General features: G+C 37.9%; 5 protein-coding genes across 5 annotated transcripts in view; 1 reads left to right on the top strand and 4 right to left on the bottom strand.

Moving 5' to 3' along the window:
* LOC108571302 (LIM domain-containing protein jub) overlaps nt 1-1,356 on the top strand; it is a 6,977-nt gene extending 5,621 nt beyond the window's left edge. The window contains 4 exon segments of the mRNA XM_017933307.1: nt 1-48; nt 122-184; nt 296-478; nt 827-1,356. The exon segment at nt 1-48 is cut by the window's left edge and continues 28 nt beyond it. Of these exon segments, the coding sequence (XP_017788796.1) occupies nt 1-48; nt 122-184; nt 296-478; nt 827-1,048 (516 nt within the window). The 3' untranslated portion in view covers nt 1,049-1,356.
* A 1,249-nt stretch (nt 1,357-2,605) lies between these two features.
* Nucleotides 2,606-7,097, bottom strand: LOC108571345 (angiotensin-converting enzyme-like). Its single transcript, XM_017933362.1, has 16 exons — nt 7,026-7,097; nt 6,782-6,940; nt 6,596-6,695; nt 6,386-6,529; nt 6,015-6,318; nt 5,791-5,943; nt 5,613-5,737; nt 5,360-5,535; nt 5,119-5,279; nt 4,918-5,040; nt 4,658-4,842; nt 3,363-3,651; nt 3,144-3,289; nt 2,942-3,057; nt 2,820-2,838; nt 2,606-2,667 (listed from the first exon to the last, which is right to left on the bottom strand). Exons 1-16 carry the CDS (start codon nt 7,095-7,097, stop codon nt 2,651-2,653), a joined length of 2,289 nt encoding a protein of 762 aa, XP_017788851.1. The 3' UTR covers nt 2,606-2,650.
* Nucleotides 7,098-9,125: 2,028 nt separating this feature from the next.
* On the bottom strand, nt 9,126-11,510 carry LOC108571209 (coiled-coil domain-containing protein 113-like). Its single transcript, XM_017933207.1, has 7 exons — nt 11,435-11,510; nt 11,238-11,360; nt 10,900-11,119; nt 10,235-10,471; nt 9,693-9,925; nt 9,415-9,614; nt 9,126-9,341 (listed from the first exon to the last, which is right to left on the bottom strand). Exons 1-7 carry the CDS (start codon nt 11,508-11,510, stop codon nt 9,126-9,128), a joined length of 1,305 nt encoding a protein of 434 aa, XP_017788696.1.
* A 227-nt stretch (nt 11,511-11,737) lies between these two features.
* Nucleotides 11,738-13,523, bottom strand: LOC108571376 (fas apoptotic inhibitory molecule 1). The gene is made up of 5 exons (XM_017933394.1): nt 13,494-13,523; nt 12,511-12,740; nt 12,313-12,438; nt 11,981-12,030; nt 11,738-11,908 (listed from the first exon to the last, which is right to left on the bottom strand). The coding sequence occupies exons 1-5, from the start codon at nt 13,511-13,513 to the stop codon at nt 11,738-11,740; spliced, it is 597 nt and encodes a 198-aa protein (XP_017788883.1). The 5' UTR covers nt 13,514-13,523.
* Nucleotides 13,524-14,065: 542 nt separating this feature from the next.
* LOC108571339 (fumarylacetoacetase) lies at nt 14,066-16,588 on the bottom strand. The gene is made up of 8 exons (XM_017933355.1): nt 16,439-16,588; nt 15,613-15,842; nt 15,403-15,543; nt 15,084-15,337; nt 14,792-14,998; nt 14,443-14,588; nt 14,225-14,342; nt 14,066-14,142 (listed from the first exon to the last, which is right to left on the bottom strand). The coding sequence occupies exons 1-8, from the start codon at nt 16,520-16,522 to the stop codon at nt 14,066-14,068; spliced, it is 1,257 nt and encodes a 418-aa protein (XP_017788844.1). The 5' UTR covers nt 16,523-16,588.
* Between the last annotated feature and the right edge of the window lie 1,592 nt (nt 16,589-18,180).

Below are 18,180 nucleotides of genomic sequence, written 5' to 3'. Positions count from 1 at the left end.
GCGTTCTATAACGTTCACGGTAGGGTATACTGTGAGGAGGATTATCTGGTACGTAAGACAGTAATTGCGATGGACGCGTTAGTGATACGATGACGTAGCTCATAGAACGTTTCGTCCGCAGTACTCTGGCTTCCAACAAACCGCGGAGAAATGTGCAATCTGCGGTCACCTCATCATGGAAATGGTAATTAAGCGGTTGACGTTAACACATGTGGTACCGACAACTTGGATTGTATAATTTTAACAGGACACGTTACACCATCTCTCTTCTCTCTCTCTCTCTCTTGTATCACAGATATTACAGGCTATGGGGAAGTCTTATCATCCAGGGTGCTTTAGATGTTGCGTTTGTAACGAGTGTCTCGACGGTGTTCCCTTCACTGTTGACGTTGACAATAAAATTTACTGCGTTAACGACTATCACAGGATGTTCGCACCTAAGTGTGCCTCTTGTGGAAAAGGAATCACTCCTGTCGAAGTAAGTAGCGTTGCTATTAGCTGATTAAACTAAGAAGATGGCAAGGACTTGAGAATCTTCGTTCAGTTGGTTTGACGATTTTTACCTAATTTCTTAACTCTCTAAGTTAATTTTGATTTTCACTCGAAATGAGTAGCCTCCCAATTCGAAGTACAAAGTAGACTATTTTAACTGTGAAAACAATTTCTCGACGAGTTTAAGACACCCCGGAATTTAGAGGGTTGACCAAAATTCGTTCGAATTTTCCCACCGAGATTTAGAGGGTTGATCCAACCTTGCCATCTCTTTTTTAAGTAATTCGTCTGTTTGTCGTATGTAACTTTAAAAAATGGCACATCTTTCTCTCAGGGCACCGAAGAGACCGTAAGGGTTGTTTCCATGGACAAAGATTTCCACGTGGATTGTTACGTTTGCGAGGATTGTGGCATGCAATTGACCGACGAACCAGACAAACGATGCTACCCACTTGACGGTAGGCTGATGTGTCGTGCGTGCCACATCCAACGCATATCCCACACACAACCGAGGGCACCGCAGCCAGTATCAGCTAGCTATCAATTTATGGGATAAGTTAAGTTAAAATATATACATTTAAGTTTGAACATTTCGAAGTGAACTGCGCTCTCGCGTTATCGATCATCCGAAATAATGAAGATCGCGCGGAAAACAAATTACTACCGACTGAACACAAAAGAATAATACAGCCCGACCATATTATCGTAGGTGAAGAAAGAAACACTTGTCTGTCGATTAACAAAATAGAAATTCAATTATTCTAAGGTATCGATGTTTGCAATATACAATTTAATCAATGCGTACGAAATGAGATATATAGCTTTATTGTTCCTCTAAAACACGAGAGGTTTTAAGGTAACCTAAGCAAGACTGGATATTTACAGAATCGAAATACTTACACTGCCTCTTGGGATCACTTAGATAGTATTTTTTTTTTCTTTTTTTCTTTAGTCAGGTCGATGTTTGATCTTTCTAGCAATATATGTATGTATATGTATGTATATGACGATGATCCATGAGGAGGAAAAAAAGGATTTTCCATTGACAGCTACTAATATAGGTTAGCGGTATATTTAATATATGTGCTCTTATTTATTTTGTCCAAGGTACTACACACGCGAATGCAGTGGTCTCGTTAGGATGAACGAGTTGCGCAGGCAACTGTGATATATTAGCATAATAACTACATCGTCGTTAAGCAATGATTCCTTACTTTAGTTCGTGTATATATATATAATAATAATAATGTATGCACAATCGTGTTGCCAGGGCGTGTCCATCCTTTTTCTTGATCGGGAATTCCGGACGCGTCTCGACATGATGGTTTTAACGATAAACATGGCGTATCATTACCATACTCGATTGTAATCGCGTTTGCTAACAGTATTTATTACGACAATACATCATATATCGGTAACTAGTATCAAAAACTTACTCGGACGATACTCTTCACATTCATCGACGTTACTCAGGAATTTTTACTAAGTTTCGCAAAGAGAGAAAGGAAAAAGGACAAAAAAAGAAACAATTACACGGATCCTAAATGCTTTTGAAATAGTATGTAAAGTAAGATTTCGGTGCATCGACGGCGACGAACTACTTTTTACGATGCTACACAAACGCACATACAGAGTTTCGTGGTGCCAAAAGTGGAGAAAAGAATTCGCTACATCTCACGATTTAATCAATATTACTGCGTCTTTTTTTTTTGTTTTTTTTTTTTTTAGATAATATTTAAGCTGCGAGTATTGTAGATAAAAAGTACAATGTTATTTAAGTGTATGCAAGACGGTATGTAAGAGGAAAGATGACCGTTCAATAAAGAAGAGTATACCTGACCAATCGTAGCTCGTATCAGTCGATGTTTTTAATAGGATCTGTTTATGGGAGATAAAAGAAAAAACAGAAATGTTCACGTTGTTTCGTATAACATTACATACAAGGCTTTCTTTTATCTTTATTATAACGCAATAACGTTTACACATTTACAGGGAAAAAATGTACATTCACTCGATCGATGTATAGGTTTCGGTTCACGATAAAAGTGAAACTTCGTACGCAGATGAAAGTCAAAAAGGTTCTTATACTATACATCGCTACGTTTTTGGAGGTTCCGTTTGTCGTTCTACTTTGTATGTTGTTTTGTGTACTCCCGTTTTACTTGATTCTGTTGTCTAAAACAAAGAAAAAACGGTGTAGCTTATACGTTAGATATTTGAATATGTCGTGTTAAAAACCTTCAGTGGAAAAGAAGGATTAGGAGAGAGAACGAGAAAAAAACGTTTAAAGCAAATTTCTAATCTGTGATAGTAGAATGTAAACCTACACACAGTGTTGTATACAGACTACATCAAGAAGGCATGTAACATAAACAATTCAGATATCAGTTTCAATTAAACACTTTGGATCACAGTTTCAAACTTAAAGTATACTTTGTTGTAGTTATACCTTGTACATAATATCTGTCTCTTTACGAAATTGCAAGGGTTTTACAATTCGTGATTGTGGCAATGGTTTTACCAATCCTGATTTACTAAGCCTTCTGATAGCCATTGTTGTACACCCTATGCATTGTATACATATATATAGATTATTGATTGTTATTCATTTTTCTTATGTTCAACCATTAATTATCCTCATGTTTTGTTACCTATAGTGACAGTATATCTAAGAGGTGTAAAGATTTTGTAGAGGATATATGTTAATGTCCAGTTTCCAGCACTGGAGTTTCGTACCGTGTCTATGTACTTTTGATTGACATGCAAAAGTTCCATTATCCTTGCAATGTCCACTCCACTGAAAGAACAAAGGTTGCAGTACAAGTGTGATGATGATGCAACATATCGTGTAATATATTTACAGGGCTCACTTTGTGATTGTTACATAGAACAGACCAACCCAACCTAAAGATGTAACTACATGAACCGGTATTAAGACATGCCAATAATCCTTTGTCATCTGTTTCATTTTTTGAAATACTGATTGCTTTTTCACTGGTTCTGTTTTTGGTATCTCTCCTTTGGCACCGTTTGTGTTACAATAACGCGCCACCAATACGTTGTTATTGAATTTTTGCGTGAGTGGCACCTTTTGTGTTTTAATGTGATTAAGAAATGGAACATAATTGCACGATAAGTTTCTGTAATGTGGGTACCTTTCTGAAATCGACAAAATCGCGAATAATATCGGTTTGTCTGATCGTTGTGAAACACCGTGTCACGGTAATTTCACACGATATAACCTACCAAAAAGTTTAAATCTCCAATGCCTCGAATCTTCATATCGTATGAAACGCGTTGTCTCCAAGAAATTTTTCGTCCTCAACAACGGATTGAATCCTAGTCTCATGCCCCGGCAAAAAAACACGTCCATTTTCTAACCAATAAACTATGGCGTTCTTAAGTTGTTTTGTGTTACAATCGCCGTTTCCAGGTTCAAATCGTCGTGCCTCACGGAGTAATTAACCGGACCAAACTTACAGAACGATTTTCGTGTTTTGACGGTGTTGGCATACAACAATGTATGCAAAAATTGTGTAAAATATTCGAACAAAAACTCACATGTTTTCTTTATCATACACTTTAAAAGACTGTTTGGTAACTGAAAGAGAAACCAACTACATATATGCCATCTATCGAGATTTGCGTAATCAATGAATGGACGGCCATCATGTTTACACATATATTTTGTCAGGGAACTTCATTAACAACTGTTGGTCAATATATTTAGTACAGACAAGGAATAAAATAAGTTAATCTGTACGTTCGATATAATTATAGATGAATTTAATTATAAAACATAAGTTGTACAATAAATACATAAATATGATTCCTCTTTTGGCTTGAGTGGCGCAGTGTTAACACACGATACAGATATCTTACTATGTAGACTTTTGCTTCAATGTTTCAGACAGTATTTACATAAGACTGATCGTATGTACAGCGATTTTTCAACCTGTATTTGTGCATCAGTAAATGGAGATTTGCGCAGCAGTTAATACGAGTGGAAGAAGTAAGTACGAGCTGGTTTCTCGAGCGCCATTTTGGTACCAGTGGAAAAACAACGCTGAAACAAGTTAAAAAAAAAATAGTTGCAAGATGTTACTAGCGTATTGTGCCATAAAATATTTTACAGACACTAATCTGCTATTATTTTTACACTCACCTGTGTCGTCACGATTCGTGATCCAACCAACGACAGGTTCCATTTCGTTTTGTCGTCTCAGCCATTGATTTAAGGGCTCGAAGTACCTTAATATAGCACCAGCGTCCATTCTATTCGTTTTTCCTCTTGTCATTTGTCGTACAACGTCTTTCCAGGGTCTGGAGGAACCTATTGACAACACATCTCTAAAAAAAAAACAATAATAAAATACTGTGCTCATTATTTTTGTCATAATTAATTGTAGTATTATTTAAACGTACGATAGTAATCTCCCAGCTTCTCGTGATCTATAGAAATCACAGGTGTGTAGATCACCAGTGTGACCTGCTATTTCACACAAAGATTCGAACAATTGAAACTGCAAGACAATACCAACAAAGTATCTAAAAGTGGAGTTACACAATTTTTCAAATTAATTTTAATTCATTAATTTAGGAATTTTATTGAAAGAATTGTAATACTTGGCATAAAGAGCATCAGCTGGAATATGATACTTGGAGCCAGGATCGAAATCTCTCTCAGATCTTGGTACTGGAGGTACAATTCCCTGATACTGTAACCTCAACTCCCACCATTTGTTCGTCATGTCGGCAACTCCTTCGCTGAATACTTTCCATCTCCACTTTAAAAATAAAAATAAAAATAAGATGTATACGATATTTTAACGAAGAGAACGTGATTGTGAATGAAATGCACGAAGACCTCGTCAACAATATAAGCAAACGGCATGTAGGCAACTTTACGAAGCGCCATTAACATGAGGAAGTTGATGTCGCTTCCGTAATCATCGGTGGAATTGTCGTGTAATCCAATTTTACTTAAATGTTGAGGCGTGAAGACGGAAAGTTCGATGGCATCGCTGACTGCCTCGAAAAATCCTAATTCACCAGCAGAAAATTATTTTTCCATCCAATTGGAGAAATTTAATTATCACGGTGATAATAATTTTCGTCACCTGGAAGTGGCTCGTTTCGAAACAGCAACGGCTGATCCCTGTACTGCAAATAATACTGTAATCTAGCGATCTCGTGATGAGTCGACAGCAAATCCTCCATCGTCACTCTCGTACACTGTTTTATCCTATAAAATGAATCGATAAAATACAGCAGTTTATACTTGATAATTATAGGCACCTGTAGTCAATTCTGTTGCAAAAATCCCAAGCACTCGGAGTGCATTTTACTTCTCTGTCGATTGGTTTCTCGAACATGGAGAATCTCCAGAATTCTGGTGGCATAGGTTTCATTCCCAGAGAAGTGAAGAATTCTTCTGCTATTTGGAACATCCTTCAACATTTTCACATTTACACGTTTAACACTCGAGTAAATCAATTCGACAATCATCGTCATAAAATTACCTCAAAGGTGTGAAACTTTGAATCATCATGTCCAAAGTGACGTCGAGCCTCTTGCTAGCTGGAAATGGCAGAACTACGTCGAACAGATCCTCCCAATTCTGAGCCCACATGTTCCCCAAAATATGCGCCGGAAGTGGTCCGTCCCTTCTTATCTTATCACCGTATCTCTCGAACAATTTCGTCCTCACGTAGGTGAATAAATTTTTGTACAAATGCATCACTGCCGACATCACGTCTGCTGTATTTTGCTCGAAATATTCGTCCTCGAAGAGTTCCCTCATTTGATCACCAGCATCCTCGAAACCTGCAGACGATGTGGCATATTGAAAATAATCTTTCTGCGATTTTCTATCAGCATTTGTCTTTATTACCGTTTAATCTGGCAGCTTGATTAGCAAGTTGAATATATCTCATGTATTTATTCTTAAGTTGAGGACCAGTGGCCTCGTGCCAAGCGTGCCAATAATACAATAATTCGTCGTAGTCTTTCGATCGCGCCATTACTTTATTCACATCTGACAAACACGTGTACAATTATTCTTTATTCGTAATTTACTTATGGCAGATTATCGTGAACTAACCGTGATCCAAAGTTAAGTCACAATCGGTGCCTATCGTTCTGTAAGGACATAATCTCGTCCTCGCGTATATTTCTTTCATTTCGAGGATTATACTGTGCAACTAGAAAATAGGAATATTTTTTTGTCATCTTCGTTCGTTAAATAAAATGAAAGAAATTGAAAAAAAAAAAAATAGTATTTGAGTACCTCGTTAAATTTATCGTCTGTCAGGGAATTTCGACCTCTTATAGCGATCATCTTGAGTTCCTTTTTCGCAAAAGTATCTCCTATTCGACTCCAAGCGAAGCTGACAGCCTTTCGCCAGGATATTCGATCGAATTTTAACTTCAAAGCCTGTTCTTCTAACTAACGAAGCGAGAATTGGAAGAAAATTAATTTTTTTGAAGATTCGATACATTTTATAAGAAATTTTTTACGGTATCAGTGGTACCATTCTTCGACGATTGATTTCAGTCACGTTTGTCGCGAAATTCCATTGCGACGTCAATACTCTGGTGCACATTGCAGAGGCTGCACTGTCATATTCTCTGAGGAATTGCATAGCGTCTCCTAAGTTCACGTTCATACCCTAAATAAAAATTTCCAATAGGAGAAACTTCGATATCACTCGAAGTAAGACCATATTGTCCATGTAACACGGTGTGATTAAATTTGCAACAATTTTAAAGCACGTTTCTACTGGCCCGGATAGCGTGAGCACATAATTCAGGGGTAATTAGAATTTAAAACACGACTTTGACCTAATATCTTCCAGAGAATAGTAAGTCTCTCCTCAAGCGTATCGGGGCTGCTATCAAAGTGTACCATCTCCAAAATACCGTTAATGTGTTTTATAAACAACGTTCGTAATTCTACCATAATTCTACTCTATCTTCTTACCTCGAGATACTTGCTAAAATTCCTCTGCACCAGTGAACAGACAATTAAAACGCCGATCACTTTCCAAACGATCGTCATCTTCGTCACAATTGGAACGAATTTTCCAAAAAAAGAATCGGTCAAACAAATTGAGAAAGTCGTCGTCGTCGATCTTCCTCGAATCCTCCTTTCATTCTCATGGAAAATAGAATGCAATTGGAAAGTCAGGATGTTGATCAATCGGTTCTTCATGCACCACTGACCATACTATTCTTGCCATTTCAATGTCCGTCTTTTGTGTGATTCGAAAAAGTGGCAGCCTTTCATACAGAAATTGACGAAAAAGTACAAATTTTTCCTTCACAACGTGACGAGAGACTGATTTTCACTTCTCTTTGTAACTGGGTGTACCGACTTTCGAATCGATCGTGAAACGCGATCTGAAATTTTTCGATTTGCTTCGTGTAATGAAATAAAAACAAACGTTCACCAGCTTTTTCACGAACAGACGTTCGAAGTTTCGAATACAGAAGAGATCACGCGAAGAGTGTCTTCGAAGAGGGAAATTTTTCGACAGGTGGTGTTCGGGTTCACAGAATTGGCAGCTGATCGACCATTCGGTACGTCGATGTTGTCGTCGCAAAACTGAATCACCGCAGAAAGAGAGACATGGTCTTCCGGGACGGATATTCCACGGGCGAAAAGAGGAAGGGACAGGCATCGTCGGTGCGTGAAGCGTGACCACCCAACACACCGTGGCACACGCCAAAATCCTTCCATCTTCAACTCGATTCAGATTTCTTAATGCGTTTACAAGCCTCGCATGAGTGTAATGCAGCTCATTCAGGAGGAAGGGAATTCTCCTCTTTTTTTTTTTTCCAGTCGGAAATGCATCAAAGGAAAGTTCAATTCTTCTATGGTGTTGCATAAAATAATTCTACAATAACAGTGGCAAATTTGAAAATGCATTTTAGGATCGAGGTAAAAATTTGGATAAATTTAACCCTTTCACGATACTAAGGATCTCAATAAATTATTGTGTACGATACAGTCCATTATTTTTCTTGTAAAATTTTATTTGCAATTACATACTGTTTGTTAAATCTTAGGAATACTGTATGCATTGAAAAGTATAATATATTTTGCGTATAGATAAGAAAATTGCATTGAATTGAAAACCACTTTGTGCAGAATTCTCGGTGAAAGGGTGAAGACCACGGAATTTTTATTTTTATTTATATTCGAATGGTAAATCATTGAACAGGTATCTTTTTTTTAAATATCTTTTCAACGATACAATTTTTGTCGAGTATCGAGGTGAATTCTTCTCCTTTTGGACATTTCTTTTCTAACGATTAATATTTCACGGAAAGTACGAGTGTCATGGAAAGTGGACGATTGTTTCAAGCTTCCTTCGTCTTCTAGACAAGCACCGTAACTCCAATTATCCGGTGGCGTAACCAGTGACGGTACAGGGCTGAGTAATTTTTTTTACAGATATAATTGCATCCTCGTGTGTTCCAGCGAAGACATTTATGTCCAACCAGTGGAAACGATTTTAGAGATCGTTTTGCCAGGTCGAGGGAAACGTAGGTGGCTATTTTCAAAAAATTATCGGGTATATCGTGTCCGACACTTTCTTCACTCTACTCCTAAAATTGTGTCACATAGATCAATAAACTGAACTCGAGTAATTCAAGATTATTCTACATATAACTAACTGTCTTCGTTTAGGATGATCACTCGATTTCTTTCTAATCTGAATCTGCTTTCTGTACGCCTCGTATATTATTTTCTCGATATTCCTTCGTCTCTGCAACAATTTATACGTTCTCTGCAATGCCGCGTATTGTTCTTGCAATTCCACGAAATCTTGAATATCCGGTGCCTGAGAAAATTGTTCGACAATTTCCTAAGAAATTTCCGATTCTTTTAGAATAAGAAGAAAAATGAAAATTCACTATGTAATTGTCCATGAAATTCAATAAAGTTTCCAACTGCTTGCTCATCCGTTTTCTGTTCAGATTGACAGCGACGTGCTCGTCCTCCAATTCCTCGATCTGCTTCTGTTTCAACAAAATTTCCCTCTTCACGGCGTTCAACGTGAACAACAGATCGTTCAGCTTCTGCTTGTGTTGCGTCAATTTCAAATGGTAATGCCCTGTTGCACGGGAATACAATGAACAAGCTAATCTTCCGACAGATCTCCCTGTACTCACGTGGAATCAAGATCGATCACCTGCGATCTTCTTCATGTCGATCACGTAAACACTCTTCTCCTCGAGCATCTTTACGTAATCCTGATTCTCGATGTTCAGTTTCTCGAAATCGACAGCGTGAAGAGACTCGCCTAACTCCTCCCTCTGTGCAAGCTGCCTTCGAGCCTTTCTGATCTGCGTCCTCGCTGTAGCGCTCTTCAATCTAAGCCTCTCTATTATCGTGTTCGCCGATCTCAGCCAGTCCTCGAAGAATCTTCGCGAGAACGCGCGTGTGTAAAAGGTAGTCGCAACGATAAGGTAAATTTGTGTTTATTAGTTAATATAGAATTTGTGTATGTACACAATTTAGTTCGAACCGATGAAATTTCAAAGTTTTATGTCGAATTTGACAGAGTGAAGTTTAGCATTGGCGCCTAATTCATTTTTTTCCTACGGTTACTTTCAGGTTTACTGTATTTGAACTTTTATTGTATCAAATTGAGAAGAATTTCTTTAGGTTTCTAAGAATGCTGTTTTAATCGATGATATTTCTGGCTGATTTTACATTCTGAAATGTAATCACCTGGTGACACGTTCGGCGGGAATCTTGCCTGTGATAGGGTCCACGCCTTTGACAACCACTTCCTCCTCGAATTCCTCCTTCGTCTCGTGAGCCTCGTTGATCCGAATTTCGATTTCCTCAATCTCTGCCCTCATGATCTCTTCCCTCTTCCTGGCGAACTGTTTCAAGTGGTCCAGTTTCTTCTTCAGCTGCTCTAGCTCTTTCTTGGCCATCGCCATACGGTGCGCCATTGTGATTCTTGAGAGAATTGGCAAATGAAGAAATAGAAGTTCGGGAATTCGAGAGTTTGGACATTTTGAGAATTTGAGAGTTGGGACATTTTGAGAATCTCGAGAATTTGAGAGTTTGGACATTTTGAGAGTCGAAGATTTGAGAATTTGGACACTTTGAGAGTCGAAGATTTGAGAGTTTGGACACTTTGAGAGTCGAAGATTTGAGAGTTTGGATACTTTGAGAGTCGAAAATTTGAGAGTTTGGACATTTCGAGAGTCGAGAATTTGAGAGTTTAAACATTTCGAGAATTTACTTTCTTGCTACATTTTGACCAGAAATTAATTATGATTCTAAGATTTGCGTGAGAGGAAAACTCACAAAATAGCAAAATTCCGAGAATTTCACAACTTAGACATTTAATTTTCAAATAAAAATTAATTCTGCCCACTAACTTTGTAGCTTCCCCGTAAGTTCCAACTGTCAGGAGACTCGGTGTTCCAAATCGACTAAGAGAATGAAGGCTGCCTGCGCTAGATGCGGTAGCAATGCTATGTTTGCTTCCACCGCGAAGATTCGCAATACTCTCGCGGAAGCTCATACGCGATGATCTAGGTACCAAATGTCCTGTGACTCTCCTTGTAATCTTTGCTCTCTCCAGAATGTTTGTTATAGCTTCACAAAAATTTCCATTAATTCAGCTATATCGTATAATAACTCCATAAAAATTAATCCATATGAAACTTGTCAGTCCTATCCTCGCAAGATTCTTAGATCAATGTAAACGCTTTACTTCTGATGATCTGAGGATCCTGTCGGTTCAAGTAACGCTCGTACACGTCGTTCTCCAACGACAGCATCCAGATCTTCTGCAAAAGGTTGTCCTGCATTTGTTGCATCTCTTCCATGGTCATCACTGGAATCGAGGAAATTTTCGTTCACGTTAAATGCGGAAGAACGTTCGTTCGTAGAGTTTCGCTCGACATGCACCGTCGTAATTTATCTCGTCGTCGTGTTTCTGCATCCTTCTCGAACTTATGCTCTGTATGCTATCTCGTATCGACATTTTGCTCGATTATTCGTGTGTAAATTGGAAGAATCTGGGAGAGAGGAGCAGGGTTAGGTTTTTCTTATTTTCTCTTTTCTTCAGCCTGAATATCACGACACGATATTTTTCTCCTTTGCTACCTTCAAACGGTGATTTATTGGATCATGTACAAAGTGTGAGAAAAATTCGTGGCACGTGGAACAACGAGAACACGGTGTAAATGTGATTGTTAATCAGAAACTGAGCTACATCTTCTCGTCGTTTTTTAACAGTGTCTCTTTCTCGATCTCGACGTCGTTGATGAACAGAGAGTAAACGATTCCAATATCCTTTTGCCCAGAGCTGTAAGTTCTAATTGCCGCTGGTAGATCACCCACTGTGAACAGTATTTCTGCACCGTCGTCGGTGAATTCGTTCTGGAAAGAAAGTTACTTTTTAAAGGTACAATTATTTTTGACGAGATTAGAGAAACTGAAATTGATCGATACCTCTGTTTCAATTTGTTCTCCGTTCACCCAAACATTCTGTGTTTGTTTGTCTGCAAAGTAACACATTATGGACGTTTTTACATACACTGCCGGCCAAAAATTTGGAATCACCTGCCAATTTACGTCAATATTGAACCCGCTACTAATTCTTCATTGATTTGAAATTGATGTCGTGGAGATCAATGGCACTTTACCTCGTTTCGATTGATTTGAATGATAAAATGCTAACTCTTTTTTCGAGAGTTTTGATGCAACTTGCAATGCACAGTGATCCCAAACATTTGGCCGGTAGTGTATGTATTTTTCTTGAAAACTTAATAATTCACAATTACCCAAAACTATTCTATATTCTTCGCTTCCAACGTTGGCCAACCAGGTTTCTAAAATCTTCGACTGGGTTTGCACGAAGTTCTTGTAATTCTTTCCATTCACCCACAAAGTGTAAGAGTACTGTAAACCTACGTGAACTGTGACCTATAGTATTCGTTCGATTTGAAGGTGGGTCTTTTATTTGGGTGAAAAGTACTCACCTGCAATTGGATCGATTCTAATTACAAATTTAGTATCGTTGAAGGAGAACACTTCGTCACCGACCAAATGAAACATCCAGTCTCTGTGGATTAATTCTTTGCCATCTATCTTCACCAGTCGACGGCCTGTTGCAGTGCCGTGCTCGAATTCAATTATGTGATTTCCGTCGCTTAGAGGAACGTTCCATCTCGCTGTTGGTTCGTCTAGCGTCTCCAAATTGTGCAAGCTTCTGAAAGAATTTGGTTAAGAGGATCTGCAGTGTTCTACCTTGAACACGATCGTAGATTAAAATGAAAAATATCTGAACGAAATAACCGAACACAATCGTAAATTAAAATTACAATTAAATTGAAAATGAATTAATCTCATAAATTCAAATTCAAGTATCTGTATAAAATGAAAATAAATGCGCACAGTGGTAAATTGAAATTAAATTAGAAATGAATTAATCTCACAAATTAAAATTAAAAACTTTGCACTTGCAAGCTGAAGCTTCTTTTTTGGAAAGAAGAAGAGTATAGCTGTACTGTACTACAAACAAGCGGTACCAAAATTAGGCAGCACAGACAATACAGAAAGTTTCAGAGCAATCCAGTAATTAAATTGCGCTAAAATAATAGCAGAGTGACAATTGCTGTTTCATCGGAGCGATTGAAGGTAATGAAATTTTAACGAATGAAATTACATCGAGCGAGGGTTTCGTAATGGTACTTGTTTAAATGGCAGAATATCATACTGTTACATCATTGATATTATCGATCTACTTTCTGACCCCTTTCAATGCCTATTGCACTATTCAATAGATTCCTATGATTGTTGTATTATGCGATAGATTCGTATGGTTGTTGTATTACGCGATAGATCCCTATCTGCTATATTTTTCATGCAAAACGAAGATGTAGAAAATGATTGCAGCAGGTTGCTTTATTTTTCATGCAAATGAAACCACGTAAATTAGATTGTTTTATTGCGTTCTACTTACTTTAACAGTATAGCAGCCATGTTCCCTTGGTACTCGCTTTTACCTGCACCTGTTACTGGCCTCCTTATTGATCCAATTCACCGCGGCCTTTGTTCCAATCGATAATTTGTCTATTTAACGTCGCGGTACAATACAACATATGTAAATTGAATCTACTTTTCCAATGCACGTAAAGAAAAAATTGAAAAAAATCTACAAACTGTATCGAGTAATTGAACAAACCAGAAGTAACAATTTCTCAACCCTTTATTTCCTTTTACTGTACATAATATTGCAAAAGAAGTATTACAAATGAAACTGAATGAAATTTATAAACTATACTGGATAATTGAACAAATCAGAAGTAACAATTTCTTTACCCTTCGTTTCCCTTTGTTAGACGTAATATCACCACAGAAATATTACAGAATATTACAAATAAAATAGAAAAAAATTTATAAACTATGTTAAATAATGGAAGAAATCAGGAGTAACAATTTCACTACCCTTTATTTCCTTTCATTACACGCAATATTACAAAATTGTCACCGACAAACGATCTCAAGTGTACTTAAATTGGATCTGAAATAAAATCATTGGGCGAAAGCGGGCAACAATTTTCCAGAACACGGTCCAAATCCAATTCTATAGCCATCACCGACACAGTAACCTGGAAAAAAGCGACTTGTCAGTAAACTTCGCCTATAGCTATCTCCGACGTGAATTATTTAAACGAAAGTGAACGACTTTACCGCGAATAATCACTTCGTCACCATCTTGCAGGAACTTCCGGTTCGTGCCATCTTTTAACGGTACTGCTCGAGTGCCTTTCCAAGCGAGCTCAAGCATAGAACCATAAGAGTCAGCAGACTGAAACATAGGACAATTCGAAATAACATTACGCTGTTACGTTTAGATAGTAGACCAGTGAAAATAGCTGGTTTCGATGGATGTTAAACTTGGAACGCACCTCGCCACTTATCGTACCGGAAGCCATTAAGTCCCCGGGATTGATATTGCATCCGGTTACGGTGTGGTGAGCTAATTGTTGCCGCGGTGTCCAGTACTGGAATTTATAGTTGCTGCGACAAACAGTGCTAACTATACCGCTGGGAGCTGAAAAATATTTGAGAAAATCGTGTCGTTCCAGAATTGTATGTCGGAAAATTTTCGGAAACTTTTGGAAAGGTTCAATAATTGAATTATATTAAAATTTCTATTTCGCTGAAACGACGAAACGTTGATAGAATTGGTAAATGAAATTGTAGCCTATTAAGGTTTAATTATAGCGCAGGAGAAAATTTAAAAGTAAAACTTACGTTTGATATCCACTTCTAATTTAATATCAAAGTTACAAGATTCGCTGTGCTGTAAATACGGAAATGGGGTTGGATTTTGAGGTACATTAGGTACTTTGAATGGTTCTAAGGCTTCCATGGTGACTATCCATGGGGAAATTGTGGTTCCAAAATTTTTTGCACCAAATGGTCCCAATGGAACGTATTCCCATTTCTGTATATCCCTTGCTACAAGTGATTAATCATCATTTTCTTATTTATTTTTACAATTTCTTGGTTTGTTTAATTTTCTGGATTTATTTCAAAATTTTACCACTCCAATCGTTCATGGTGACCATTCCAAAAATGTGATCGTACGCTTTAGACGCTGGAACGGCTTCGCCTAAGTTCGTAGATGGTCCTCCAACGAAGAAAGCTACCTCAAGCTCGAAGTCCATCAATCTGGAAGGACCGTAAGCTGGATCTGCACCTTCTATGGGAAGTGTTTGCCCTCGTGGTCTTCTTATCGGCGTACCGGAAACCACGACCGAGCTTGCTCTTCCATGGTAAGCAACTGGTAAGTGTTTCCTGAAGGTATGTGAATTTTTTGAGAAAATTTTGCGACCGTCAATTTTTGGTGTACAATCAATTACCAATTTGGCATCAGAGCATTTTCCTTCCCACGAAACATTATTCCTACGTTTGTGGCGTGATTAATGGAGGAATAAAAATCGGTGTAGTCGCCAATTTTTGCCGGTAGATGCATCGTTGCCTCATTTTGATTTACAAATACGCTACAAAATGGAGTGAGAATGGAGTGTTTCTGGTTTAATTATAACGAGGATAGACAAGTTTTGTCTCACCTGGAGCGAAGTTTAGGCTCTTGCAAAGTAGGATTACTGGCAGACAGCAAGTCTTGGAGTTTATTTCTAGCTTCCAACCACGCAGGTCTTCCCAAAGCCATGAAATCGTTGAGACAATCACGACTGAAGACATCTTGACGATTTTTTAACAGTGGCCCGTCGAATAAATGGGAAATTGCTGATAAGTCTAAAATTTCATCGCCTATCGCTACTCCTATTCTCTTCTGCGGCTGGAAAGTTCGAAATTTACCTTGGTACAGTACCTTACCATCGTTGGATAATACAGTTTGACATTGGATACTATTTATGGATTAAAAAAGAAAAATTTCAGCCACTAATTTTTGTGTAAACATTCCTATAGTTTTCTAAAACTCTCAGTATACTTAATTTCGTTAAAAATTAATTAGAATAAATAGTAAGCTACACATATTACAGTTTAAACTTGAATAAATTGCTTCCAAAATGAGAAAATAAATAATTTTGTTCAATTCGATTAAAAGATTCGAAAATTCAGTGCAATTTAAAGTAAAATTTTAATAATAGTCATGAATACATTTGAATCTCGCGCCATTAATATTTACTGTTAGTGTTCATAGCGCCTATAGATGGCACTTTATCTACTTGAAATGAATATACGTATTTTATCTCTACAGGAAATGCATTCCCCTTTGAACTTGAACTACTATCAATTCACTTATTTCTATTTATAATGGTCATTATACTGACAAGTAATTACGATGAAAATTCGTCCCTAGATTCACATAACCTACAAACTACGATTCTAATCTGTTTTCGTTTACGATGTACTGTAATACAATATACTTACGTTATTGGGCGTAGAAAAGACACCGTAAGGAAGATTTTCGATTGGAAAATCACAATCTGGATAATACTCGACGAATGACTTCATGATCTTGAATGTTTTCAACGACTGAACTGAGAAATCGGTTGAAAACTGTTCACGACGATATATGATAATCTCATGGAGGCTCGTCAAGGTCAACCGGCCACTACGTGATAATTTATTCACTTGTTTACCGGCGAGCCTCCAGTCTGACTGGTTCCGAATTATTCTCACCTTGTTCTTCTCCCACTTTGATACGAAATACTGGATATTTAAGAATTAATGAACTACTTACTATGTTAAAGGAACTCTGGTATCTACATATTCATGTGCTTTGCTATTATATGTGGAGTAAGAACGTATCTTTCCGCTTGATGCACGTGTTATCGCTTTCAATCAGTTTATCTATTTATTCTCTCGTATTTTGTATCTTTAAGTACTTTAAGGAGTAAATTTGTTGCATGTTTTAATTTCGTTTTGAATTAACAGTCGTATGCAGTAGATTAGTTAGAAATTGTTTATAATTTTCGTAGAAAATTAAAAAATTAATGTTCCCTTTGTGTGATTTACTGACAGACCCTTCAGGAATAATGAAGAATTATTTATCAAACAGTTGATTATTTATTATTTAAGGGGTTACCCTTTAAAGTAAAAACAAAATTCATTGTAATTTTCTCCATTTTACAGTCTACAAAGGAGTGCCTTGAAACTTGAATACAAACATTGTTACAGTCTCTATTCTCGAATGCAACATCGATGGAAGCACTATTTCGAATGCAAAACAGTGTTGCACGCGTTACTTTTGAATGCAACAATGCTTGAAGCTTTATATTTGAATGCAAACATTGTGGGAATCTCTATTTCAGATTGCAACATTATTAGAAGCGTTATTTCGAACGCAAACATTATTACAAGCGCTACGCTTGAATGTAACATTGTTACAAGCGTCATTCTCGCTTGTAACAACGCTAACTCGTATTGTTTTCGAATGCACAATGTGGCAAACGTGTAATCGAGTTTGCAATATTGTTACCGCGTATTGCTCCCGAAAATTGCGCACTGCTGCCAAACGCGTTATCGGGTTTGCAACTTTGTTGCCGAGAGCTGCTCCCGAAAATTGCACATTGTTGCAAACGTGTTCTGGGTTTGCAACTTTGTTGTCTCGAAAATTTGCACATTGTTGCACGACGCGCCGTTTTGCAACTTTGTGCAATTTCGGGAGCGACTCACTGCAACAAAGTTGCAAGCGCGATCTCTCCGTTGTGCAACATTGTTGCTGCGAAACGCTCCTGAAAATTGCACATTGTTGCAAACGCGTGATCGGGTTTGCAACTTTGTTGTCGCGAAAATTGCACATTGTTGCACGACGCGCCGTTTTGCAACTATGTGCATCTTTCGGGAGGAACTTTCGGCAACAAAGTTGCAAGCGCGATCTCTCCGTTGTGCAACATTGTTGCTGCGAAACGCTCCCGAAAATTGCACATTGTTGCAAACGAGTTCTGGGTTTGCAACTTTGTTGTCTCGAAAATTTGCACATTGTTGCACGACGCGCCGTTTTGCAACTTTGTGCACTTTTCGGGAGCGTCTCACGACAACAAAGTTGCAAATGGGAGATCGCGCTTGCAACTTTGTTGCAGTGAATCGCTCCCGAAAAGTGCACAAAGTTGCAAAACGGCGCGTCGTGCAACAATGTGCAAATTTTCGAGACAACAAAGTTGCAAACC

This window comes from Habropoda laboriosa, unplaced genomic scaffold (genome assembly GCF_001263275.1).
Source record: "Habropoda laboriosa isolate 0110345459 unplaced genomic scaffold, ASM126327v1 scaffold57, whole genome shotgun sequence".
Lineage (NCBI taxonomy): Eukaryota > Metazoa > Arthropoda > Insecta > Hymenoptera > Apidae > Habropoda > Habropoda laboriosa.
This window is presented reverse-complemented; position numbering and strand designations above follow the sequence as displayed.

Excerpts from the sequence above, each read along its gene's own strand:
- LOC108571345 (XM_017933362.1), bottom strand. The coding sequence starts at position 7,097 with ATGTGCACCAGAGTATTGACGTCGCAATGGAATTTCGCGACAAACGTG. Across the intron at positions 3,652-4,657 it reads CACGAATCGTGACGACACAG|AAAGGTACCCACATTACAGA; the intron begins GTGAGTGTAAAA and ends TGTCGATTTCAG. Across the intron at positions 3,058-3,143 it reads TAGATATACTGTCACTATAG|GGTGTACAACAATGGCTATC; the intron begins GTAACAAAACAT and ends TACAATGCATAG.
- LOC108571209 (XM_017933207.1), bottom strand. The coding sequence starts at position 11,510 with ATGTCGATACGAGATAGCATACAGAGCATAAGTTCGAGAAGGATGCAG. Across the intron at positions 11,361-11,434 it reads CGACGAGATAAATTACGACG|TGATGACCATGGAAGAGATG; the intron begins GTGCATGTCGAG and ends CCTCGATTCCAG. Across the intron at positions 9,926-10,234 it reads CCCGCCGAACGTGTCACCAG|ATTCTTCGAGGACTGGCTGA; the intron begins GTGATTACATTT and ends GTTCTCGCGAAG.
- LOC108571376 (XM_017933394.1), bottom strand. The coding sequence starts at position 13,513 with ATGGCTGCTATACTGTTAAA. Across the intron at positions 12,741-13,493 it reads ATGGCTGCTATACTGTTAAA|AAGCTTGCACAATTTGGAGA; the intron begins GTAAGTAGAACG and ends AAATTCTTTCAG. Across the intron at positions 11,909-11,980 it reads GAGAACAAATTGAAACAGAG|AACGAATTCACCGACGACGG; the intron begins GTATCGATCAAT and ends CTTTCTTTCCAG.
- LOC108571339 (XM_017933355.1), bottom strand. The coding sequence starts at position 16,522 with ATGAAGTCATTCGTCGAGTATTATCCAGATTGTGATTTTCCAATCGAA. Across the intron at positions 15,843-16,438 it reads TCTTTTCTACGCCCAATAAC|CCGCAGAAGAGAATAGGAGT; the intron begins GTAAGTATATTG and ends CGAACTTTCCAG. Across the intron at positions 14,343-14,442 it reads CCGGTACGATAAGTGGCGAG|TCTGCTGACTCTTATGGTTC; the intron begins GTGCGTTCCAAG and ends CCTATGTTTCAG.